The 27,650-nt window shown below is 40.6% G+C and overlaps 1 protein-coding gene across 4 annotated transcripts; it reads right to left on the reverse strand.

Annotated features, from left to right (window-relative positions):
- Nucleotides 1-1,547: 1,547 nt before the first annotated feature.
- On the reverse strand, nucleotides 1,548-26,633 carry hdac9b (histone deacetylase 9b). 4 transcript variants are annotated; one of them, XM_055047766.1, is made up of 12 exons: nucleotides 26,547-26,633; nucleotides 25,439-25,589; nucleotides 17,173-17,414; nucleotides 16,688-16,870; nucleotides 15,285-15,415; nucleotides 15,070-15,191; nucleotides 9,259-9,390; nucleotides 8,982-9,097; nucleotides 7,505-7,627; nucleotides 6,831-7,008; nucleotides 5,687-5,901; nucleotides 1,548-3,495 (listed from the first exon to the last, which is right to left on the reverse strand). In XM_055047766.1, exons 2-12 carry the CDS (start codon nucleotides 25,545-25,547, stop codon nucleotides 3,160-3,162), a joined length of 1,887 nt encoding a protein of 628 aa, XP_054903741.1. In that variant the 5' UTR covers nucleotides 25,548-25,589; nucleotides 26,547-26,633; the 3' UTR covers nucleotides 1,548-3,159. The 4 variants fall into 4 exon arrangements, with proteins under 4 accessions (XP_054903741.1, XP_054903742.1, XP_054903743.1 ...); XM_055047767.1 differs by lacking the exon at nucleotides 26,547-26,633 and having other exon boundaries at nucleotides 15,285-15,408; nucleotides 16,690-16,870; nucleotides 25,439-26,477; XM_055047768.1 differs by lacking the exons at nucleotides 25,439-25,589; nucleotides 26,547-26,633 and adding an exon at nucleotides 25,214-25,432 and having other exon boundaries at nucleotides 15,285-15,408; nucleotides 16,690-16,870.
- Nucleotides 26,634-27,650: the final 1,017 nt, after the last annotated feature.

Raw genomic sequence — 27,650 nt, forward strand, 5'->3', positions numbered from 1 at the left:
GCTCAAAAAGAGGCAGAGCTGAGCAGGTGAAATCTCAATATCTGACAATGATTTTGTGTAAAAATGTATTTAATAAACATGTTTTGCATAGCCTACAGACTAAAACAACTAAACTAACTAAAACAAAGCATATTAGGTGCCTTTCCAAATGAAATGCATGAATTTCTACAGTGGCTGTAGAACCACAGCAAGCGTTATCCTTCTGATATGTCACTGAACTAAAATTGAAAACCAGGAGTTATTCACAGGTACCTGTGGTCCCTAACCCCCACAAACACCAAGTCTCCAGTGTATTTGGTAAATGCCAGAATAATGAGTAGATTTCTTTCTGAATTTTTCAATATACTTTCTTCTTTTCTTTCTATTTAGTAGACTAGCTGTATGCTGAGGGTCATTGTCTATTTAGAAGACTTGATTGTTTCCAAGCTTTAACTGTGTGATGTCTTGAGATGTTACGACTGTATTTTCACATAATCTTCTTTCCATACATGCTGGGTAGTGCAAAAATCATCTCCTTATGTGCACTTTTTTCATAGACACAAACTTTTGTATCTGAAAAATATGTTTTTTTTTTTTTGTCTCGCTGCCCCAACCATTCTGTATTTTTTCCCTGAGTGTGAACGCTGCATGACAATAACTCTTTGTTTCATGCCTCTGTAGGTGATATAATTCAGTCCTCTCCAAGTAATGGAAGTAAGCAAGTTGGCTGAATTCTTTGTTATTTCCTTACACCTTTTAGAAAGTGCTTGTTTGCTTTTACAACTGGCTCCGTGGGAAGCAGGGGAGGGGCGGTGCAGATGGATTTGGGCTTCGTTATTTTTTCTCTGCCTTTGTAACAGCTCATTTAAAATCACAAGAGCCTGAAGTCCAAGACAGATGGGGCCTACTTAAGAAAGAGTCAATGTCTAATTCAAGTAAAATACTTCCTAATATGAGGTAACTCGACACCTTTGTGAAAACGCTTTGGGCACTCCGATTGAAAAGTTTTTGAGCTCAGTTGACCAGTTTTGGATATCTGTTGCACTTAACATAAAATCCTGAACAACTGCACACGATCTCTAATCCTTTATGCAGCATCAGCAAATATGTCCAGATTTAAGTATGCATAAGTAACATTGGATATTGACTGAACTACACTGGCTTCACAATCTAAGCTCACTGTGAAATTGCTTAAGCTTGGTTTAAAAGTATTCATGCAAAGTCATATATCACAAGCTCGCAGCTCACCTTATCTGTGCTGCTGCTACACTTTCACATGAAGCCGTGCCCGTTCACATCAAAAGAAATGTTTAAAAGTCCCTTAAGCTCCCTTTGAAGGGTCACATTTAGATCCTCCTGAAAATAAACAGCTGGGTCATGGAAGGTATTGTGGGAAAAGCAAGTTGATACGATGATTCAAACAGTCTGTCAGAGTTGTTTATTCAAATTTATCCAGAATGCCACTTTGAATTTTTCTTTTTTATTTTTTAAAGAGAACTTGTTCGGAGGTTGCTCGTTTGCTTGTAGCATCATTAGAAAAAAATAATAATAATCAAACAGCAAGAATCTCAGAGGTAATTTAACTTTATTTTTTTTATTTTTTTTTTAGAAAAAAAAAAAGGTTTATCACGCAAGGCAACAAAGAGGAAAACAAAATGCAAACTGCTATGAACAGACCACAGAAACCCCCACATCCCCATTCACCTCGGTTCACCCACCCACTGGCAGTGAAGGGGGCGGGGGGGCTCTCATTATAACCAAATCAAAGGAGCGGGAGAACAAGAGTCGCATTGTTCTGATTGTGTTTACTTACACTAAAAACATTAAAAACGGACAATCTGACTGTGCAGCATAAGACGGACAGTTTTGATTTCTCACATGAATCCAAACACGGAACCTTGGAGTAGGATTTTTTTTTCTTTTCTTTTTTTTTTTTTTTTTTTTACATTTAGTCGACAGCAGTACTAACAAAACAGGAAGGTTCATGACTCCGCAATACATTGGACATATCACTTTAAGACAGACTATACAGGTTGCAATGGGCACTTTCTGGGGGAAAATAAAATAAAGATCCCATCCATGTTCTTTTTTTTTCTTAAGTAACATCAACCCTGTGTGTTGAGGTAAGCAGGCCGCAGGGGAATATGAAGGAAGCGATTCCCTTTAAAAAAAAAAAAAGGAGTCCCTTAACCATATCCCCACTCACTTTGTAATTCGTCTTGACAGTAAATCAATTCTCGAGCCTGGCCCCTTGGACTCCTCCGACACTAGGTCCTCCTCTCTCGGCATTCCTGCACACATGAATCAACTCCTGGCTTCTTGAAGGCATTTCCTGCCCGACCCTCTCTCTTTCTCCCTTTCTCCCTGTCTGACTCCTCTGCTGAAAGCTGGGCAGGAACTCTGTTAAGCTTTGATTTTGGACCCAGAGAGGAGGAGGGGGAGGAGGGCAGGGAGAAAAGGAGAAGAACTCGACCTAATGCAGAGCTCTGGCTCTGCGATCATTCCAAGGCGGGATGGGATGGAGACCAGGGGTGTGTGAAGAAGATGCCTGCACACCCAAGCCAGGATTTAGTGCTTTATCCTTCAAATTGCAATATGAGTTTCTGCCCTGTTAGGATTTAAATGTGCATTCTCTCTAAGACAGATATTCCACGTTTCCGTTGTGGGAACAATGAACAGTGAATGTTGTCACAGGTTTTTATGAAAATAAAATAAAATAATAAAAAACAAAACAAAAACAAAAAAAGATTTAGCTTCCAGAACAAAGACTGATAATATTTGAATATTTTATGGAAAAATGTACAGAATGGAGGCTCATTGAAGCTGTACATCTGCTAATGCTTCCCTCTACAAATCATCTTTGATGCTAAATCCACAGTATATGTACATAAAGGTCTGTTGAGCAAGACTCCAGGTGACCAAAGCGGCTCTTAAAAAGAAAGATCTAAAGTGTCTTCATATTTACAACCAAGGAAACATACATATTTTACAGCGATCACAACACAAAGACCACAAACAGAGTCTTAACAGTTTAGGATGAGTGAGGCTGCAGCTGAGTGAGAAGAGGTCATATGTTGTGACAGAGCTGGTCTACCGTGCGATGTCTGACGTGTATGCAAGCGTGCAAGTGTGGATGTTTGTGATCGTTGTGAGCGGGTGATATCAACGCCATCCATTCCCTCAGATCATGGCTCTTATCACCAGTCTCCCTTTGACCTGGTGGAGATAGGTGCTCTGTTCGGATTCTAGGCGCCGATTAGTCAGAGCCTCATCCTCGCTATCAGCCGGCTCCTCTTTGACCTTGATGACCCCGCAGTGAGCGTCTGGGAGCTCGCCGCTCGAGCTGCCACTGCTGCTGCTGCTTAGCGTGTGCTTCCGAATGACTCCTCCAGGGGGCAGCCTGTCCTCCTGCATGCACTCCATCTCCTCTCTGGGCTGCTGCTCCTCCTGCTCCTCCTCTGATTCCTGCAGGTGTGTGCTGGGCTGACGCAACTGCTCAATGGACTTGGACAACAGCTGCAAAACACATTGGCTTGATGTTAATGCCAACATCCTGCATCCATACACATATAGTTAAATGAACCTTTTAAAGCCGCCCTATTTGTAAATGAAAGCGAAATCCAATCCCTCACAGACTTTGTAGCCACATAGAGAACTAGCCTAACATACGATGACGAAGAAGTATTTATATCCACAGAACCTTTTCACATCTGGTCACATTATAAACGCAAACTTTAATTTGTTTTATTGAAACACTGACGTAAAGAGGACGGAAGATGATACATAACCTTTTTCCTCTTGGATAAACAAAGTAATGTGGAGTCCATTTGGATTGAGCGTTCCTTACTCTGACTTTTTATAAAGACATTTCAGCTCAATCAACTGCTTACAGAAGTCTCCTAATTGGTAAATAACACTGTGTCCCAGTACAATTGGGCCTGATTAGCCATTTGGTACATATACCAGCTTTGTGGCCAAGAGTTATCAAACGTTCTGTGATGTTGACTGGACCAGAAATGTAGAATAACATCAGTATTTTCCTTCGTCTGTAATAATCAGAATGAACAGCTTGTATAGGTTTTGTTTTTATTGTCGTTTTAAGTATTAGATTTAATAACAGCAGAAGAGAGCATTTTTAATAGCGTCAGAAGATTAATACACAATTCCTTATGAAAACTGTTCAAGTCGCATAACTATAAACAATCCATAGTAACAGGGAGAAATTTAACTGTCAGGTATCAGCTTGTGTTTTTCCATTTTCTATTACCAGAAAGTAGAAATATAGTTTTATGTCATTCTTCTTTATGCTTCTATTTTAATCTGACTGTATTGTATTCAAAATAGGATCATTTAGGAATGAATGTCAGTAAAATTATCATTATGCCTGTATTAAGCTATAATATCGCATTAATCTGATTACATATTTTTTTACATAAATTTGATCTCGTTTTCTTGCAAAGTGCCTTGACAAGACATTTTGTTATTCATTTGTGCTATGTAAATAAACGGAATCGAACTGAATTATTTGCTTTCTCAGCCTTTGCAGATTGTCTACCCACAAGAGGGCTCCAAAACCAGGTTGTCTTCTTCCTGTCAGCTGGTAACCAACAGCATTGCTATCTGCAGAATCTAGGCCTTTTATAAATACCCTTTCATCAATACGAATTAGCCTCTTTAGCATTGCATTAGTGAAAACCGTTCACAACTGTTCCTAAAATCCCTAAGCTCCTGTAAATTTCCAACACAGCTCTCCCCCTCCCACCACCGCTGTTGCTAGCGTTGGAAAAATAGAAGCAATTGAAGGATGTTGAAAAACAACCGTATAAAAGCCACTGCTCGGAAATTAATTAGGGCAATGTTTCAGAGCTGCCTCTCAATAAACACTAAGGGCTCATCCCCGATTAGTGGCCATTTATAACCTCCACTTAAAGAGGATTTACTTGCAATCTCATTGGCCTGAGTGATCAGAGCTGGCCCCGTTGACATGGTTCTAAAGACGCTGTTGCTGTTATTTTCAAATGAGTCAGCGTCACAGAGAGCGTTTTAAATTCACTCTTAATCGTGTTTTTAATGCAGAAACAGTGACATGTTAAATTTCTATTGTGCTGCTCAGTAAATGCTTCTTTAAACATTTTTAGGTATGAGCTCCTCTGTGTTCCCATGGCTCTGTCAGGACCCAACCCTGGGACACATCATCTTGTGCGCTCACACAATGCTGCCTTTCACGCTGTCGGCCACCTCACACCAGAATAATGACAGTCTGTGTAAAGCCAGGTCACTACAGCCAACTCACAGAAACACAAATATTGCCACAGAGGAACAAAATGCATTCAAGGCTTCTTTTTTTTTTTCATGGGAACTAAGGTGAATTAAATTTCACAGCGTTAGCATGTGAGTAGAACAGACGCCATGAGCTACGATAGCAGAATTATTGCAGAGGAAGGATTTCTTCCTCATTTGAAGTCAGGCAGAAGTTCTTTGGTTTGCAGAAATAACAGCAGGATTTTGAAGGTGGGATAGACTATGAGCCAGGTCCACAAAGTTAAGCTGCACATATTCTCTCCAATGACTAAAAATAGAACAACATTTGTGTCCTTAAAACGATTAAGCCAAATTTCCTACAATAAACCACGACCTCATGAGAACCAAAAATGGACGCCGAATGTTAGGGGGAGCACTGTGGGAGTCATGAAACTTGATGTTTTACCTTATTTATGTGGACCTGCTGCTGGTACTGTTTCTGTTTCTCCAAGAAATGCTGGTGCTGCTGCTGGATGACGAGTTGGGCCAGTGTGTTCTGAGGCAGAGGTGCCGACTGGGTTCTGTTCAGGGGTCGGTGTTTTGGTAGCTTAGGGCGACCGCTGGAGGGGCGATCCTTCATGACCAGAGGGGACTGAGCGTGGGAGGACATGGAGCCTTGACCTTGCCGGAGAAGAAAAACACCTCGGTAAAGTTTTCTAAAAATTATGCTGTAAACACAGGTGTGCAAAACATCTGTGGTAAATCATGCATTTCATTTTGAAGGGGACGTAATGTGCTTGATTTTAAACAAGTTAGTATACGTCTACAGGCTATAGACATAATGAATGTACAACTTAAAAAATCCCAAATTTTGACTTATATTTAAAAAAAAATAATACGGATATGTTATGGCCTACACAATCATGACATGATAGTTGTCCAGTAGACAATATGCAAGGAGGGTCAACCACAAAAGGTCATCGTTGATGAAGCTGACTGAGTGCGGTATTGAAGCATATTGATGGAAAGTTGAGTGGAAAGAAAAGGTGTGCCAGAAAAAACTGCACAAGCAATAGGGATAACCGTTGCCTTGAGAGGATTATGTAGCAAAGCTCATTCAGGAGTTTAAGTTGAAAGTTCCAAGACGTAGACTACAGCTGGATATAGAGCTTCTGAGGCCACAGAAGTCAGACGTTTCGGGTCTGTTGAAGGAATTAAAGAGAACCGGGCTTCCTTATCACTTCAGCTGATGGAGTGATATATGAAATAGGAGTCCCAACTTGTGCAAAGACACAACAGGTTTTCAGTGGACCCACATCTCTATATCAGAAAAAAAAATAATAATAATAACTTCTTCTTTTTGTGGTTTAATTTAATTCTCCAATTTTCTGAGGAACCTTATTCTGGGATTGCACACGCTGTACAAACATCAAAATTAGCCATAGCTTTAAACATATTGACATGTTTTTGTTGACTATATATATTTGTCTCACATTCTGAATCGTTCAATAATATTCTAATTTATTGAACTGCACTTAAAACGTACTTTTAGGTTCTTCTCTAAGGTGTGAAGAAACTAGATGCTCACTGAAATCAAAAAACAGCCTTACCAGAAGAGATGATCTTCTGCTGCCTGATTTGCTCCTTCTGGAGGAGATGCTGGAGCAGAGCCTGGTGGCTAGGGCTGACCTTTGACTCCAGGGCTGTCTGAAGAGGCACAGGGCCCAGCAGGTGCCCAGGCAACCCATGTTTGATTTCTGTCGATCTGTCATTTAAGCCCATAGCAGCCTAAAAGCAGGGAATTAAGGTAAATTAATTCAAAAAATATTAACCTTTCTACATTCTAATTTTCCACAAAGAACAATAAGAAATTATCTTAATTGAAAATGGAGGTAACAATGAATATGAGTCTCACACTGGTGTGTACCTGATAAATATTTTGTGGAATGTGCCACTATGCAAAGGATGATATATCATGTGTCAAGCTATCAGGAGTTGCACTTGAGAACAGCGGGGCTTTTTAAAAGCTGTGATTAATGAGGTAACAGGGGAGGATAAGAGCATGCTTGACACAAGACACTGCAGCACAATATTTATGTAAGCCCAATAAAATCATTTGGGGCCACAGGTCAGTGACCTTGCGGTCATAAAGAGAGTCCAGAAAGCCACCGATGGCAGGTTCTGAAGCTCCCACACTGAGATGAATACCTCACATCCACAAAAGGGCCACAGTGTTATACACTGTGAAATATCATGCAGGAAGGTCCCCAATATTTGTACTCACACTAATTGTTGTGGATGTAGTAGAGAGCCCCAAGGAGATGTTGGGTAAGGATGGAGATGTGTACAAGCTCAGCATGGACACGGAGCCCTCAGGTCGGAATAATCTTGGCTGGGAAGGCCACCTCTACATCAAACAGGCAGAAGAGAGCAAGAGAGACAAATTTAAGTAGATGGACAGATCTAAAGATTGCACTGAAGGCAGTTTCAAAAGGAAACAAGCTAAGTGGCATGAATATAAATGTGCTGTGACAGGAGAAAGTCCATTTTTCTGAAAGTATTTTTGATGGCAGTAAAGGTTTTTCAGACCCTCACAGAATTAAACCAAACTTGATTCACAAATTAATGTTTCTGCAGGTTTCTAAGCCCAAACTGCAGTCCTCAGTTTCCCAGTCCCCACCTTCAGGCTACTCTCTCAGAGAACATCAGCACTGGGGTATACTTCCTGTACCCAGCAGAGAAGCGGAGCAGCATGTGGTTTTGGAACAGCCATGTTTATCCTTCCAACCCCTACCAGTATTCAGTGACCTGTATGTGGATATCCGGCCCGTATTTGACCCAAGGGACTCTTTCTCTCTGAAAAAGGATACCTAATGTAACAGTGTACAAACACTCCTTGCTTTTGCAACAAGCATGGGGTCCACGGGGATCCCTGCAGTCCACCAATGACTTTCATGAGAGCCTCGACTCAGGCCTATACAATAGCAATCACGCATGTTTATGTTGTTAGCGTGTGGGTGTCTTTTGGCTACCAGTGCCTGGGATATCAATTAAAATCCCCAGTTTGAATGTTTCCCCAAGCCTCAACCTTCAACCTGGTGTCTGTCAGGGCGTCTCTCCCTTCTCTGTGTCACTAGAGGTCCCTCGGAGAATAAACAGCAATGTGAAGGCAAACCCAGCTGCTCTGTTAGGATCGCTCGGAGATGTGTCATATCTGTCAAATATCATAACAGCCAGTACTGTGAGCTCAGTCTAAGGCGAGTTCCAGTCCGTAACTTAGCCAGGAATCAGAGCAGCCCACGCAAATGCAGTCTGAATCCTATGAAAAGACAAGGCAAACAGTGACTTTCTAAAGAACTGTTTGTCCAATATGGATTTTTATTCTCACTCAAATAAGTGTTGAACTAAAATGTATTTTTTGCACAGTTCCAGTGAAAAATAGTGCAAAAGTAGTAAAAAAGTTGTATTTTTTTGTGTGTTTTTAACATCTTTAATACTGATACCTGTATGGTCAGGACTGTATTTAAGTTTGAGCAGCTGCAACTGTAACTGTTTAATTTTAGATATACCATCAAATTTATGAACGCAAATAGGGTCATGTGGGTTGAGTTGTGCCTCTTTAACGTCATCATGGAGATCATTATCAGTGAAGTGTAACAAGCAGAGGACAGCTGTCCACTTTTATAGCTGCAATAACCGAATGTTTTATGCCATGTTCAAAACAATTAACCAATATTTGTGCACACAATTTATACACTTACCTCAGTTTTTGTTGTTGTAGGCAGAGAGGAGGGTCCATTTTCAGCCCCCAAGGCACTAGAGGCCCCTATGGGAGAGCTGGGGCCAGACCCAGGGGCGCTGTTAGTTGGCGCTGAATCTATGAGACATCAAAAGTTTGCATCATTACACTCCGAGCTGTGTTCAGTTATCTAAACAAGTACATAAAAGCAACTAATGTAACTTTAATCTGACATGATACAGAATACAAAAAAAAACATATTTGTGTATTGGCTGCTTCAGTGACTGAGTGAGGCATACCGATAAGCTCTAAAGCCCTCTTTTTGTAAGGAGTAATAATGTTTCCGTCTCTTCTCTTCAGCATTGGACTGCTTCTCCTCTCTGCCACCTTCTGCTTCAGTCTGGATCGTACCTTCAGATTTGGCTCAGACGCTGCAAGACAAAAAAGGACATGCGTTCTGTATAGCATCCAAGTCACACAACTCTGTTAGGAGAATCAAACTTTCCAGTAAAACATGATTGTTTCTCTTCAATGTGCCAGAGTCAGACTGTACAATCCTTTCCACTCCCACAGTTATCAATCCAAAAACAAAAGGAGAAATAACGGCAATGCTGCCATGTTTTGACATGCTACCATTTCAGTGTCCAGCTACGTTTTGAATGAGTCAGGATTGGACCCATTTCCACATCATCTGGACTACATTAGGTCGAGCAACACACAGGCTCAAAGTGTAAGAGTCTGCTACCTGCCGCCCTGGTGACCACAGCCTGATACAGTAGCAACAGTTAAACTAACACAAAAACATGGCAGATGTTTCAGGCTTCCTCTACATCCCCCGTCGCCCTAATGCAAACCAGAGGTAGGACCAAATGCATCGAGTCCGAACACACGGCTGACCGTGTGATAATGCTAATGCAATATCTGTCACAATAGACACGTTGGATAAAGAGTTTCCATCTGGTTTTTATGATGGAAACTTGAGTGAATATTGGCATGTTGTCATACTTAGGATAATCAAATCATTTTAAAACCTCAATTTAACAGGGTTGAGTTTCTTTCAGCAGAAATTGAGTCCAAGACAAACTTTCTGGCCTTCTCGTGATGGATGATTATTAACTACTACTATAAAATCAATAACTGTTAGATCAGATGAAATCTTGCCTAAATTCATCAACAATTGACGCTGATTCATGAAGCACTTTATAAAAGTATTCACACCCCTCAAACTATTTCACGTTTTACACATTTTAATCACAAACAACAATATGCATTAAGTGTGATTTCATGTGACAGACCAACACAATTTAGTGCACAACTGTGAAAACTAGTCGACAGTTTTCCTTTAGTCTGATACCCCTAAATATAATCCAGTGCAACCAATTGTCTTCAATGAAGTTCACCTGTAGTTTCAACTCCGTATGAACACCAAAAATTTGAAAGCATACAGCTTCATGAAGGCCGAGGTCAGGGAAAATGTTGTGGAGAATTTTAAATGTGAGTTAGGAAATAAAACATCTGCCAAATTATGTGAGCAAAATGAGTAAAATGCTTGCTCAATCATTTTCTCACATGTCTCTATCACTTGAAGAGACCATCCAAACCATAAAACGTCCAGAAAAGTTTTTCAAGTCGGTGAGAAGATGGAGGCAGCTAAATGTAAGGGAACAGAAAGAAAACAAGAGCTGCAACATACTTAGAATTGGGTTCCCTTGGTGAAGGAAAACAAACCTTAATATACATTTACACCTGCTATAATTTAGAACAAAAAGGCATCATATTTGAAAGGGACATGATTCAAATTTAAAACCAGTTTTAAATTTTGCAAGAATTAATTGGTATATAAATAAAATTGAAAGTGTTTGTGTTCGCCTGGTGAACCATGCTCCTGTTTAATCATTCGATTATGTCTCAAGACTTCCAAAAGAAATCCCTCAGATACTTTTACATACTCAAAAAACATGCAGAATAGACAAGTTGCTTTTTTTGTGACTGAAAGCCAAAGCAGAGAGATGTATTACAGTTATGTAAACCCTTCGGTTACACAATAGTCAACCTGTTTCAATTATTTAACTCTGATCAATAATTTAATAGGCCTTTCTTGTTTGTACATCATACGGTTACACATAGGAAAGCGCAACTATGATGTGGAAACACTGCGGGGAGGAGGAGGGTGATCGTGATGCCAGGGGGCAAGGCGAAGCGAGTGGGTCGAACGCTGCTATTTTTGGCTTTTGTCAAAAGCAGCAAAACCGTCTTCCCTAATACAGACCTCTAATCCCGTGGGTGTGAGGTAGAATAATAATAATAATAAAAAAAAAAGAGAGCGCGAGGGCGGAAGAAAGGAGGCAGCAGAGATAAATGGAGAGAAATCGCTGTTGGGAGTCATATGAATTTGCTTCACGCCCTGCCGCCTTGATTGCTTTCTATTTTTACACGCCGCTGCCACCAAGCTATGCATCCCAATTGGTCGCCACGGGAACGCAGACAGCAGCGCACGAACAAACACTTTTTTACATGTCTCTATGGAGAAATAATCAAATAAAAATACATTGACGCATGGTGGGTGCAACAGGAGGCTACAGCAAAGCGTGTATGCCGAACACCTGGGTCACTTCTGCAGTGAAACCTCATCTCACACAAGAAATACTACAATATGTTGCAATCATAAATCAGTGTCATTGGTAGTCCGCCTATCTGTAGTTAATCAGATGTCTGGCCCACCATTTCTATTAGTGATTCTTTATTAAAGCTGGGATCTGGGCAGATGGCTCTCTGCAAGTTTGGTTTTCTGTACAACAGAATACCAGCTGAACAATTTGCTGACATCAATTTCTGAACTAATGCTGAATAGTTTAAAAATAATGCTGCTCTGTATCTTTACAGATATAAGCTTAACATCTTATGTCTGTCTCAAAGAAACTGTAAGTCTTTTTGAATTAGAGTCCCTCAAAGAGAAACAAGTTTGCCTTTTTTTTTGAGAGAGAGAGAAATAAAACAGTTCAAAAACTTATTTTGAGTCAGTTACTTAGGAATCCTTTTGTTTATTTAGTAAGCCCATTAAATGTGACCTACAAAAAAGAATGAACCGGTGTCATGTCTAAACATAAACAACTTAGCCAGGAATCCAGTTTAAACTGGATCAGGAAGTATCTTTATATCAGCAATCAGGTGCAAGCAGAACTTGTCAGAGAAACTGTTTGGCAGACATATGCATCTCTTTTTAGTACATATATGTGTATGTATCCTGACAGCAAAAATATATATATATATATTTTTTACATATAGAACTGTGACAGAATAATCAGAGATAGGTAATAGATAAATGGATATATATAATTGCAAGGTTACCGGTTAACATCCTTCCTTTCAGAAATATAACATTGATTTTCACTGCTATGCTGATAACACTTTGCATTTTAGTTTTCTAAATCAAATCAGGTTATTCAGTCCAGTTACTCACTCTACTGTATTGCCAATCAGGTCTTGGCAATACAGCAACAATAGATGACACAAAGAATACCCTATTCCAATGACAAAAGCAGAGGATATTGTTCTCGCCAATCAAATAATAATTTTGAATACGTAGTATCTCCGAATATTAGATTTAAATAACATTGAACTGAACTGAATTAATTGAGAATAGGAGTTTTTTTTTATGTCCTCAATCAGTCATTGTCTACAAAAGTATCACTGGTCTACAAGGACCTAATTTGTGACAAAGACACCCCCAGCCCACCTCTCAAAAGTTTAAAAACATGTTGGTCTAATCAAAAATACTCATACAAGTATATAAGATAAGACATAAAACATTAAACATACATTTTTAACATACGGTCTAATGCTTTCTGGTGTACAGTTTACCTTTGTAGGACTATTTTGGAAAATCTTTCCCTCACCTGCTGAATACACACGTCTGGTAAGTGGGTCAAGACCAGAGTGGAGCAGGGTGGGGTGTGTTGGGGAGATGCAGCTTTTAGTGCCCGGCCACAACTATTCTTACCACAGACTATCACGTGCTGTCAGCCGAGTCTCTTCTAATTCCAGGAATTGAAACAAAGAGGATATAAGCAAAGTGGGAGTCTGAAAACTGCTTTTTGGTGCTTGAGAGAAACACAAGAGTGTCGGTAACGCTTTGCGTTTGTAGGGATTATGAGGCTATAAGAACATGGGGCCCTTAAGAGAGGAGATCAAAGCAAGTATCATGGTTAGCATGCAATTTAAACCAATAATTGGCCACCAGATCAGAACATACCACCTAAACAGATAGAATAAAATTGATTTAAGGTAAATCGTCATTAAAATAAATCACTAAAATCATTAAAAATACAAATGTTTTGTAAGTTTTTAGGGACAAATAACATATTTTGAAAGCTTCACCTCATTGTGAATCGCAAAGTCATACAGAAAAAGTTTGGGCTCGGTGTGGTGAAGCAGTGGAGAGTCTGCCACGGAGCGTCCTAAGTCGCCTCTACTTTGTTTTAAGAGAGCTGTCTTTTCTTGAACAAACAGTCCTGTCAGGGTTCATCCTGCCTGTGCAAGCTTTAAGTCTGCAACACCTGCCAATCAGTTATCTGCGACAACCAATGGTTCAGGGAACAAAACTACCTTTGTGTGTGTCCCCTCTCTCGTGTGCCAAACTCTCAGAAGACTTTAATAAAGATCGACAGGAAGTGGGGGAGGATGGCCCTGAGCAGGAAATGACCACATATAGATTCAGGAATCCATATCCACAGAGTTAAAGGACTTTTGTCAGTGCACAGGATTAAGGCAGAGAAACCAAGTTTCCTATGATAAATAAAAACTTCAATTCTTCACTTCGAAGATTTTTCTCTTAACTCTAGTCGAATTAAAACTAGACAACATGACCTTTAATTTGGGGGTAAAATGTGTTGCGAATCCCAAAGTTAGTTTAAAAGGACATTTATAGGTATTTTAGATGAGAAACTCATGTGTTGTGGACACATTACAAAGATAAAAAATAAGTCATCTTTTAAAATTTATAACTACCTTTTAAGATTATTTTCTAATGTGCTGTGACATTATTTTACTATAAGTTATCCCTCTGCTTGATATTCAAATTGAGCACACATCCAAAATGATATGCATGTGTGCACATCATTAATGAGCCATGTCCCCAGCTCATTAACTGGGGACATAGAGGATGAGAAAACATATCGTATTTGGTGACCTCATGGCCAAATTATGAAGCTTTTGCTTCTGCAAACCTTTACACCCATGAAAGAAAAATCAGAACGGCTGAGCGAAAGGAATCATTCTTATTTCCACGTTAATCCCCAGAGAACTCCCTTCAACTTTAAACCAACAAACCTGAGCTCTTTTCAGGTGGAAACTTTTATGTTTATATTTTTAAAATAGTTTCGAGGCACCATATCTCAGGAGGAATTATTCCTCCTAAATTATCCAATTTAGCTATGGACTACTTCAAAGCACCTTTGAGCTGTGGTTGACCATTAACATAGGGACATTAACACGGCAGCTTATTAACACCAGGAGTGGAGACGTAACAAGATCTCCTGACATAAGATTTCTTGTCAAAGCGCAGTCTGTCTAACGTAACACTATCCACTGTGTCCGTCTGTGTCTGTGTTTAACTGTTTAGTGAAATAAGTCAAGGCTATTGTCATGGGCTTGTACCTTAAACTTAATACCGTTTTTTGCTAAGTTTGAGACTTTTATTTTGAAGTAAGAAAGGAAGTAACTCTTAGGTTGCACTATTCACCTGACAGAGTCAACAAAAAATGCTTTAAAAAAGGGTCATCCTCACTTCGAAATTATTGGTGTGGAAACATGTAGGAACAAAAATGGCACAGGATAACTACTGTGAGAATGCTAATTATTATCAGTGATTATAACATAATCAGATTTGATACTTTAATGTTTTTCTGAAGTTGACAGAGTTTGGATCATACTGACCCTAATAAGGCCTCAACATAAGTGTAAAACTATCTTTATTGAATTGTCGGTAAAACATATCTTGTCTTTCAAGTGTTTAATTTTTCAGAAACAAATTCTGAAAATTGTGCATGTTGAGGACATTTATGCGTTAAGATTTTCATGTTGGTGCTGTGTTCATGTGTAGATTTGCAAACCTGTCTTCCTCAAGGGGAAGTCGTCCTTGCTCTCCATAGGTGACGGCAGAGTGTACTGGCAGGTGGGCGACGTGCCCCCCAGTGGTGGAGAGCTTTGGTCCAGGGATGCGTGGTGTGAAGACCTGTTAAAAAAAAAAGTAAAGAAAATTTCAAAAAAGGCACAAAATGTGCTGAAATATTCAACTTCTCCCCAAAAAGTAACACAAGTCACTTACGTGTACCAGAGTTTGGGATGTTGGATGAAAGAGTGATTGGCTCCATTAGAGACTGGATCCTTTGCAGATTTGTTCAACAGAAACTCTTGGAGTTTCTGCTTCACCTCTGTGCTGGCCACTGCACCTGTGAGACCAAAAGGCAGAACCAAAGGGATTGGGGTTACCCTAACTTGTAAATGCGTGGACCGTCACACTCGATGCACATATATAGATACAAAAATAATTTTCTTTCATCCTAATTTAAAAACAGCAAGACTATATAAAAAATTTTCCCCCAACAACTCCTGTAACTGAGTACCCTCTCCTCACTGAAGAAGGCCATTTATGTAGGAAGATCTCCCCCTAGTGGTCAAAGGGGACAATAATGTTGCTGCATACGTGATCATGCAGTGAGTTTCTTCCCCATAAGACGGTTAGAGTTACAGAGAACAGCTTCACATTACCTGACTTGGCAAAGTCATAAATCCTGTCTATTATTAACTATGAGGTAAAAACAGCAATGAAATGTTATACCTGGCATTATTTTTATCATGCTATTGGAAGACATTTCTTCTAAATTTGAGCTTTAAAGGTCACCGAAGAACTGGATGTCATCAGAGCTGTATAAGTGCCATCCATAATTACTTCTCAGAGGCCTAAAGCCAAGCCCAGAATCATGAGACAGTTTGATTTGCTGTTGAGAAATATTTTCTCCAAGAGCAAGAGACATCAAAAATTAACAGCCTGTCCTCATTATGAATGGCAATAAAATGAGTCTAATTCTTTATTGCTCACATTCAAGTCCTTGCTTTTGCAAATCTAATTGTGATTTACTTGCAACGATCAAGTCATTTTAATGAGGCTGCCTTAAACACGAACCCTGCTTTCTTAAGTTACTCGCTGATAGTATTTAAAAGTGATTTTGCCCAAGAATGAATAAGCATTTTCCTTCACATAGTCGGTGCTGAGCATTAACTACTTAATGCAAAGAAATACCAGCTCAAATGTTTGCAGTATCTGGTGGGGTTTTGTGAGCTAAATGCTAATTTATTTTAGATTTAACAGAATTTAATAGGCAACAGAATTAATGAGAAAAAAAAATGGACATTTTAAATGAAGTGTCAGGGAAAGAACACTGTCCAATCAAGCATACTAGGAAAAACACCGCACTATACAACACTATAATTTTAGGATTATGACAGAATGTGTACTTGCTCCAGTGGGTAAACTGAAGGGAGCATGTATCCAGTATATTCTTTCCAGCTCTTATATGTACATTTTTCATATACCCCACTGATATGCATTAAAGATAATGGAAAAGGTTCACCCTTATAATTGCTTTTGTCATGGGCGGTTAAGTTTATTGTGTAAAATATTTGCCCCTGACAGAAAGGAAATCACGACGATGACGGTGCCGAGCTCTTACTCTCTCGGGAGCGCTCCTTGCCCCTGAGGCTCAGGCTGGAGACATGCTGCTCTCGTCGATGCCTCTCCAGCTCTTTTTCCTGCTGGTTCTGTTGTTGTTGTTGCTGCTGCTGCTGCTCGAGACGGCGCTCCTTCTCAGCGAGTTCCTGCTGCTGCTTCATGGCCTGGAGCTCTTGCTGGAGCTGAGAAAAGCGGTGCTCACATCAGCATGAACAGAAGTAATTGTCAAATCAAAGAAGCTTTTAAAAACTTCCGTTGTTTCTTGTTTTGCTGCAGTGAAAAACTCAAGGCTCCAGCTAGATGTATTTTTGTAGAATATACTGCAAAACCTTGAGTCCTGCTGTTTTCCTTCTGCTGCACTCTTTTTATGCTGTCCTGAGATACACATTTTTGTACTGCATCTGCACTAATGTCGTGCTGTGCTGCGTTATGTTGTTTCTGTTGTCATGCTGACCTCCATGCTATTGCTCAGTGCAATGCTAACCTTGAGATGCTCCTGAAGCTGAGCCTGGTGCTGACGGGTCAGCTTCTCGTGCTGCTTCTGAAACTCGCTGATCAGTAGCTGCTTCTGGATCTGCTGCTGCTTCTGAATGAGGAGCAACTCCTGCTGGAGCTGCCTTTCCCACAGTCCGGGGTCTGAGCCTGGCCCCAGCATCCTCAGGTCTGTGCGTAGGTCCAAAGGGGACAGGGGCTCCACAGCCAATGGCACGTCTGGCTTAATGTCGACTGCAGCACAGAAATAGGACAAAATGTAAGATTTGTGCGGTTTTGGTAATTAAATGAACGGAAGATAAAAATGTGCACATTCACTGTGAGAAAGAAAATCTTTCTTTCTCGTGATTCTAGAAAGCCTGCGATTATAACAGCATCTATAAACAAACAGTCTCACATGCGTCATTTCAGAGTCCACTGGGGGCTGTTGTGTGCACTTTGAGACTCAGCAGACATGTGACACAAAATGTGGAAGCAGTCGATTAAAGTATTTACATAAAATCTGTTTTCCCACTGATAGATAAATAATTGCAAAAATGTGCTCCTCCCCATATGCAACAGAACATCCTGCAGATATTTTCTCCTCTCATTAATAATGTATGACAAAAACAGGCCGTGAACCCGCATGAGTTTGTAAATTCATGTACTTGTATGGTGTTCTCATTTCTGTGCTTCAGCACAGACAATGCGACATGCACATTGGTAAGAAGTGCCTCTCTATTATAGGTAATTGCCTGATACAAAGTGACAGGGCATCCCCTTTGGTCTCCAGTCTCTATATATAGCCAGTTCTGCGGGGGGGGAAAAATCAATGGCCAGAAAAGAACGCCAGACACAGACTTACTTCATCGTCCTCCTCCACAGAGGATGATTAGTGATTGTCCAATATTTTCCACATCCTTTCTATATTTTTTCATCTAATTCACACGACTGGTCCCATCTGCCTTCTTCAGGCTGACCCTGTGTGCACTTAAGTGGAGGGTGAAGATTTTCAATTAATTTTAAGATATGTGTCAGGACAATGTCCAGTGTCTTGTGAGAACCAATACCTTTAGAACTTTTTCACATCTCGAATCGTTACAATACAGTTGTCAATATTTTTAATATATTTGAGAGAGACGCATAATAGTACAAAAAAAGGAAAATGACACATAGATTGGATTTCTTACAAATGTGAGAAGCAGAGCACAAATTTGGATTTAGGCCCCTGATACAAGACACAAGGGATAAATTGAGAGAGATATTTACTATTCCTTTTTAATAACAATAAACCAACGATGTTTGTTATTCTTAAAAACTGATATTTGATATATCTCTATGGCTGCTTCAATGAAAGTGTCAATAAATGATTTGGTTCAGTCATATATACATATGTTAATAATATATGACTGTTTTTAAACAACAATTTTGAAGTCTTTACAAAGTTTCACAATTGTATTTAGGTTTGGACTTTTGGACTTTTACTCGACCATACAAGCATGTGGTTGTATTTTAATCTAAAGTTGTTCAAAGTCAATCGAACCTCAAAGACTGGTGTCCTGCATCTTTTCAAGTTTTTTTTTCTTTGTTTTTGCTTCTCCAGAACTTTTACATGATGTGAAGGAAGTTGGATCATTTGAATTAGCTGTGTTGGAGCAGAAACGTCTCAAAGACTGGCAGGACTCCAGCCATTGAGGACTTAAACTGGACAGCCATAATATAAACCATTCCATTCAAGCTCAGACTTTTTATCTATGGGGTCATAGGTCTATGGGGTCAGAGGTACGCAGGAAGCCTCAGCAGCCTGTAGAAGTATGACGCAACCACCTCCACATTTCACCAGTCTCAAGTCTTCTGCAGGGACAAAAGGTTTCTCTTCCAGGATTGCTCTGTAATTTAGCTCCATCCATCTTTCCATAAACATTGACCAGCTTCTCTGTCCCACCACCATATTTCACCTTGGAGATGGTGATCTTGGGGTGATGTGCAGTGTTTTCTGGCAAGCATATCATTTTGCATTTAGACCAATCTCTCTAATCTTCTCTTAATGTGGGGAACAATGTTTCATTTTCCGTCCACATTATAATTATGAGCTATTTTGTGTTGGACTATTATGTAAAAGTACTTTGGCTAGAAAGTAACAAGTGGAAGCTTTTGCAAGGCAATGTAGTTTCTGCGGTAATTGAGTCTAGCGGATAAAGGTTAGTTAGCCTAATACAATGTGATATTCAGAGACGCATCTGGACTTTATTCTATCTCCTTAATGGCAACGCTGGACAAATATTAAAATCTACTTAAAATTCCAGGGGCTTGATGGAGATTTATTGAGTCCTTTCACTGGCTTAATCTTCTCAAGAGGTCACATCTGAGGGATCATCAGCTGAGCCACTACTTCACCTGTTACTGGAAGAACTAAGCCCGCATAAATTGTTACACATATGTTCATGTGAAAGCCCAGTAATAAATCTAAACAGAGGTTGTAAAAAGCGACAAAATCCACAGCAGACCTGAGCAAAAAAAAAAAAAAAAGGAGCAAAAAAAGCAGTGCCCCTCTGCTCTCTGATGTTGTAAAGCTCACTGGTGCTCATTTGTTTTGTCATGTTTTTTTTTTGTTTTTTTTTCTGCCACCCTTCCATGTGCATGCACCGGTGACGATTAAAAATAGAAACATTAAAGCGAGTGGCGCAATCCCAGTCTGTGACAACCCCTCCTCCGACTCTACGCACACACACGCACACACGCGCATACACACGCACACACACACATTCACGCACTCCCCAGTATCCACCACCCCTAACTTGCTGCTGCCATGGCAACGCTGGCGACGTAATTATGTCTCCCTGTTCTGCAGATATCAAGTCTCACTGCATGTCATCTCCTGCCTACAGCGTGCGATGTGGCATGTTGACTATTATATCAGCTTTTCCAGCTCTTATATAAGAAAGGAGTCCCGAGCCGGAGACAGAATGAGGGGAGACATTAGAAAAGCCTTCAGCAGCTCGGTTCTGAATCAATGGGGAGAGCGACTTAAAAGATGTTCAAAAGAAGTGAAGACAAACAGAAGGGACTCCAGCGCTGTCACTTTTCCTCTCTGTGTTCTAAAAACAACTTCAATCGGTTGACAGAGAAGGGCAACAGCATGGCAGACACATCGAACAGGCACCTGTAGAACAGGCACTTCTCTCCTGACAGGGAATATTAATCTTAGCTTGTAAGTACTTGACAAAGGAGCTTTTTGTAGTGGGTGCTGTGAACCTGTGAACCACAGCACGGCTCAGGGAGCCAGAGAGCTTTAGTGCTGCTTTTTACCTAATAGACCCAAAAATAGATCCCCTACCCAAAGTGAAAAAAGAAAGATGAAAAAAGGCATAAAATCCCTGCTGGGAGGTCTAATTAAATCTCATATTTCATTCTGTGTCCAGGCTATGAGTGGCATTAAGGATCTCCACTTTGATCGGCACATCAAGCGCAGCCTCCACCAGAAAATCTCCATTTAGCTACACAGGATGGGAAAGCTTCAGTAGCCTCATATGCATATGTCTGCTAAAATTTCTATGTGTTGAATAATGACAGTGATGAGGAAACACAGGGTGCTAAATTTAAGCAAGCACTGTTATAGCAACAGTAAAGCCTTGATCTTTGATATGTGTGATTTTTAGCTTCCCTTGTCATGACTGACACTGAAAACAGAGATACTGGTGTGCTTAGTGATGCATTTTTCAAACCACACATCACATCAGACTTGCAATGCCTCCAACTAAAATCTAATTTATTATTTCAAACTGCTGTCTTAAATGACTCGAAGTGAAATCTGGCGTTCCTATATGATAAAAATACTCTACAGGCAGAGGAGAAAGCAGAACTAGCAGAAGCTGAGGCTAATTTTAAATGTTTTTTTGAGCAGGGTCTTAATATAGACGACATGCAAAAGAGTGTCACAGTTGTGAGGCCACCCGCTCGATTTATCACAGGCAAAAATAAAACGCAGTGTCACATTTATATAACTTTTAGCTAATTTATGAAACTGTCGCTCAATAAAAAAAGTTTACGCATTCGAGGACAGTGGTCCAGTCTGTGACATTGACCCCTATGGGGAGCAATTCATACTGGGTGCCGCTTGATTCGTGGAAAGTGCACAGAAGGACCAGTAGGCGTTGGTAAACAAGAGATTTATGAATGACAGTTCCCGAATTTGTTTTTAGCACAGGAGGAGCAACAAGCACCCTGTACCGTGCCCAAATTCCTCTCCCAGAAGAGGTCCTGCCAGGGGGATATAGGGTGACTCATTGCCTGTGACCACACTCCCACTGCTGCATCGCACCACCAGTGTCTCCAACGTGTTTATTCCTATAACCAATCTGTCTCTCATTAGCCCTGCTGGTGCTTAGAGTGACAATCACAGCCTTAATTTAAGATGTTGGATGGCTGCCTTTTTTGCCTCAGACCACATTAGCAGGTTCCTGTCCAAGAAAGAAACACACATCACGAGGGACATTATGCTACTACTGCACGTGAGAGGGTTGGAACGCAACGTTTCACTTTAACAAGTTCTTCTCTAGCTGAAGCATCACCAAGCCTCACTGAATACCACTGAATCTCAGCAAATCCTCTAAAAAGAACACGCAGGCTAAAATAATTTAAGCTCTTGAGCCTACACTAGGATCTTGTTTTATCAGTCAGATCTGCAAATATTTCTGAGAAAACTATTTCAAAGATAAAATGGAGCGGCATTTTAATATTAAACAGAGATGCATTCCTCAAGTGTTTCTTAGTCGGTGTTTCTTGTTCTTGAGATCTGATTCTGATTTTCACCAATGCCATTTTTACATCACATCAAATGACGGATGCAATATGGCAGGTTCTTTACTTTTACAAAATGACGGCCAAAGATTTAGAAGACTGTCTCCATTTATGAATGAAATTATAACCTTGGGCTGATCTTTCTTTTCCGTTTGAAAAAAAAACTGACAGCAGAGCAGTAGCTAATATGTTTATAGACTGATTTTATCTAAAAAACTGGGGAAGGAGAAAATCTGATTTCTTAATATTTGACCTGCTGATCATTGATTAGTTACCTGAGAAAAAAGCTAATTCCAGTGTTTGACTAATGGCATCTCATTAATGTTAAACAAATTCACCATTGCCTCAAACTGGTGTATGTTAAAGGCAAAACTTAAATATGTGACTTTGAAATGTTGTTGATTTGAAGCCAGAGAATTATGTAAAAGTAAATATACCACATGCTGTGAAGCAACTTCATTTTCATCAGTTCAAAGTAAAGCTCACCTATCTATCTCTAGGTATTTTCTACTTAAAGCAGCACATTTCACCAAGAGTTTATCATCCAAATGTGTGTAAACTTTCAGTTTTTTTGCCACAGCGACTAAGAACACACTTGGTTATGCTGTAAACATGGATGCATGTGAGCATTTAAACCGAAATAGAGAGGGGCTGCTTATCTAAATTCCCCCGTCTGCCAGTATAAATAGAAACAGAGATACAGAAGATGTTTGAGGGCAAAAAAAATAAATAAATAAGCCAATGCTTGGGACTGCAATGTGGTGCTGGATCTCTCATTAAGTGCCTTGTTATTTTGAGCAGCTGGTATGTCTAAAGCAGGAAACAGGTCTTTATTTTTAAGACTGCAGGCTCGTCCTTGCAGCTGAGCCAGAGCTGTGGTTAGGGAGGCTGTCTGCAAACAAAGAGAGCAAAGCAGTGCCACCACGGCTCTTTGACTGAAGGAAGCCAAGCGTTCAGTTGTCTCCTGTCCTGCTGTTACCTCTAATTATTTACACAACAATAACACACAATGCAAAGTATGACAAATATGAGCCAAAAAAGAGAATTAAGCAGACGACTGGCATTTAGGCAATGCTTTTTACTACAAATTTTTAGGATGCTCCTTTACTTTGCAGCAGTTTTCCCGATGCTTGGGGACAGAATTTGACAAGCGTGTGGACTTGGAATCCTCGTCAGGAATTCAACTAAACCAGAAAAATAATAGTTGTAAAAACTTTTTATGCTTTAAATGCTATATCAAAAGTCATACCAGCTTACTTGACTTAAAATGTACATACCCAACCAATGGACTAGGTCACAAGTTACTTCCACAGATGTGTTTTGGGGGTAGTTTTGCAGGCCGGCAGCTGAAAAGTTTTGACATCCGCTGCTCTGCATGCTCTCAACATTTGCTTCACTCTGCATAATCAATAAATTCCTAATCTATTCATTAGTCAAATGGGTCATTCTTGCCATTTTTAGCATTCCATGAACCAGAGAAATCCATTCAACGGAAAAAAAATGTCCCCTAATGTTAACAGTCGTGAACTATGCTCTTTAAGGATGAATTTTGCAACAACAGGAAAAGGAATTTAGAAATGTCTAGGGTATTTATAGCAGCTCTTTTGTCCTCGGAATCTTTTTACTCCTAAATTATGTCGTTTTCAGGCAGTGCTGACACTAAAACCTGTCCTCTGCATGGTGTTTTGCACCATCTCTTCTGTGTTTCTTGATTAGGTCCAGGACATAAATGAGTGGACTTTTTGTTTTCTTGTTTTTTTTTTTTTTTTTTTTTTTTTTTTGAGAAATCTGTATGACATTTTGAGCAAAAGGGGAAATTCACTAGTTTCTCTGTTCTGCTTGAGAACCCACCTGTGGATTTATTTATTTTTTTAAAGAACCTTATTGGTCCTGATGCTAATCTGAAATTGTGATTAAGCCCCTTTATTCTCTGATCCACTTGAAGTGTGATAAAAGGCAGGAAGACGGATAAGAACTGTGTTTCAGACAAATACATCACAAATAAATTATTTAACCGACAGTGAAGCTTCTTCACATGCTCTTTTCCTGACAAAATAGCATAAACAGAAAACTATTAGCACATTTCGATTGATGTCTTACTGCGAACAAACAGCCAGAGGAACCTAGCAATCTAACTCAGTTCCACACAGACACATTGTTTTCGTGCAGATAATGTTAGTCACCGTCATGTGGTTTATTCTAAAGTGGAAAGAACAAATTGAAACAGGCAAACGGCAGAATTCTCTATTAATATCTGTTCTGAGACGCTGTTATAGCAGGAGCATGCGAGATGGCATGATAACGCGCACAGACGCCTAATCTTAGCAGGCTAATGCCATAAGCTGAAAATAACTCACCTAAGAATAGCTGACCCACAGAATAAGCAAGGAGCCTGAATTCAAGTGCTTGCGCCCTACGGGTCTTGTTTGGTTCACAAGCCGCAAGACAATAGAAAAAATAAAAAAATAAAAAAATCTCTTCTTCTATTGCCCCAGGGTTATAGAAGATCCCATAAGGCTTCAGGTACATTCAATGGCAGCTGACACTTTATCTCTCTGTCTTGTCTCAATTATCTTGAATCCACTCTATTTTCACTTTAATACGAAAACATTTATAGGCAATTTAAAAAGTAGCTGTAAAATTTAAGTGTACAGGCAGAAGCTCGTTAAACCCTTCTGCCTTGTGCCATTTCTTTCTTTCTTTCTTTTATGAAGTTACGCAACTGCAAGACAATATTTTCACACAGCAAACAGTTTCAACTCTGTCATAATTTCTAAAGATACTTTTGAGTTTTCTCGGCAGTAACATAGGGAGACAGAGAAAACAAAGCAAAAAAAAAACACACAAATGAAGTGTGACTCATGTGGCTCTTGAGTCAATACAGTAAATAGATGTTACTCATTCTGATGTCAGCTGTGAACTCTTCAATTCGAGTCCCGAGCCCAAAATAGAACAGCTACTTAGTTGGTGGTAAATGTCCAAAGAGAAACCTTTTAGATGCCCCCCCACCCACCCTGCGTTCAGTATCTCTGTAACTTCCCTTCCTGTTCCCTCAAAAGTGCACGCTGACATGGAAGCTTGCAAAAGCCAACACGTCCCTCTCATGTTCACGGTGAGTCATTTTCGGTGAGCTACAAGCAAGCGGAGCAAGCGCTCACTCCATCTCTGATTTAAGTCAACAGGGACCGAAAAAAAAGCACTTATTTTCAGAACCCCGCACAGAAAAAGCAACGCACGCCAGAGGGAAAAAATACCTTGATTCGGGGGGGAAAGTTTCTGCTCCAAGTGGGTCGAGATGTCTCCCACGGAAAGAGCGCACGACAGTTGAGAGAGTGAGACAGAGAGATGGAGCGGGTATGTGCATGGGAAAGCGCGTAGGGTGGAAGGGGGTTTCGGGGTGTGGGGAAGCAAAAGAGGAGGAGAAGCGGGAGGACAGAAGACTCCTCAGGATGAGCGGAGACAGCGGCGCGTGAGATCACCTGAGTTGTTCATGTTGCGCATCTTGCTCTGGTTGGGGAGCTGCTGGTGTCCGACGCGCCCCTCTGTTGTGGAGAAACTTGACTCGCCCTCGTAAATCGTCTGCAGCATACTCCAGTCAGCGCTCAGGTCTCATCGCCAGCCTTGCGTTTCCTGTCACCAAGAGCCACCCCTCAGAAGCTCAGTGGGGGGTTGAGGGGAGCGAGAGAGAGAGACAGAGAGAAAGAGAGAGAGACCACGACGACCGGGCGACTCTCTCCCTTCCTCTGAGGAACAACTCTGACTGTAGAGCTCGAACACACACACACACACACACACAAAAAAAAAACTACACACTCTCTATCGCTCTCCGTCTGTCCCGGCAGGGCAGCTGCTGTGCTTCAAGTCTGGTCCAAACGTCAACACAATGTTTGGAGGAAGATGGCAGCTGGTTCTGATTCTTTTTATCTGCCTACGTTCCCCCCCGTGTTTCGGTCTCCTCACCCACCCCGCCAAAGTGTTCGGGGCAGAGAGAGAAAGAACGTAAAGCCGAGTTGCAGAGAAAGCTGTGCGCTCTGAGCACCTCGCGCAGGCAAGAAATGCGAGCCGAGGAAGGGAGCGAGCTTCATTTGCATGTGAATCAACAACTGCGGGGCTCACAGGTGACAGAAATAGAACAATGGCCAGCCCTGGCTAAAAATAGGTCAGGCGAGGCGCAGGGATTGGAGCAGCATTGATGCGTTTAAAAATACCACACCAAACACAGCTGTCTTCTTCAGCTCCTGCCAGAAGGCATGTCTCCTGACTCGCTCTCTGCAGATGGAGGCTTGAAACCTCTCTCTATCCCTCCTTTCTGATTTGTTGAACCAGTGTCTCTCACTCTATTTATGTCTCTGTTTTGTTCTCTCAGGTGCAGGAATAGGCTCAGCCTCTTTCACCCTGATGTTTCCAAAAGAAACAACAACAAAAAAAGACACCTTCACTTTTACATGTGCATGTTGGAAACACAGGTAAGTAAGTGATTCGCAAAAATCCTGACTAGTGATGAACACAGATTCACGGTAATCTGAGCAGTCTGTTAAGACAGTAAATGAACAAAATGTCCCTTTGAGATGCAGAGTGTAAACTCACTGTGCTGGCTCGGGGTGTGTACGACGTTCAGTGTGTATCCAGGGCAGGACGGCGACTCAGGAAGCATGCTTTCAGCTCACCAAAGAAGCTAAGTGTAAGATGGCATTACAGCATGATCGTAATTACATAAACCCCTCAAACTGTGTCAAGAGCGCATCCTTAAGTTGTGGAATCCTATTCCACAAAAAAATCCTTGACACTAATTAATGTTGGATTGATATATATATATATATATATATATATATATACTGTATATACACTGTGTTCTGATGCTATTCACTCACATTTGCTGGTTTTTCCCCCCTCTTTTTTTCAATTGATATCACAAAACAAAGCATTTAATACAATCTGACTCGCTTCACTAAAAGGCCAAGTCAAATGTTCAATCTGACCACTGATGCAGGGTTGTGTTTGTGGCCAAGCAGCCTGTGCCTTTAAATTTTTTCATCTTCCTTCATAATTTGACCTGTCCCCCTGCCAGGGGCTTTGAGCCAGCGCAGCTATTTTTAGGGCTGGAGCTCTGACGACTGGAATACGAGAGACACAGAGAAGGAGTTTTTACTGTGTTGTTTCAGCTGGACAAACATTTAACCCCCTCAATCCTTTTATCGCTGCACAGCCATTAAGCCAAGAAGGAAATACTCAGCTTGTGGGCTCCATGCAGGCACAGAATAACCCTGAAGCTAAAGCATATGTGTGGTGTGATTGCTGCTATTATGCAAACAAGCACCAACATGTACAGTCTATATGGATGTTGATTACAGCAAAATTCAGGGAGGCACCATAGTTTATTTACTAAACGTTATCATGAAAAAAAATAATTTAATATCAGAGCTGACTGTTGTGCAGAACCAGAGACATTTTTGAGACGGTGAACATTTAAGAGCCACATCACAGTTAAACAGATCTGACAAACTCCTGATCTCCATGATTTACTTTGGGCTCTCATTCTGGCTGGGATGGTGAGAGTGATAACAAGCCCTCAAGTCCATGGTACAGATTGCTAAAGACCCAGAGCTCCATCTGACACATTAGCTGTCAGAGGAGGCTGGCTCTGACCCTGGGCTGGCCTTCCCATGTACTGAGGCTGAACTGCTCAAAAGG

This window comes from Poeciliopsis prolifica, unplaced genomic scaffold (genome assembly GCF_027474105.1).
Source record: "Poeciliopsis prolifica strain line A6 unplaced genomic scaffold, Auburn_PproV2 SCAFFOLD026, whole genome shotgun sequence".
In the NCBI taxonomy this organism is placed as follows: domain Eukaryota; kingdom Metazoa; phylum Chordata; class Actinopteri; order Cyprinodontiformes; family Poeciliidae; genus Poeciliopsis; species Poeciliopsis prolifica.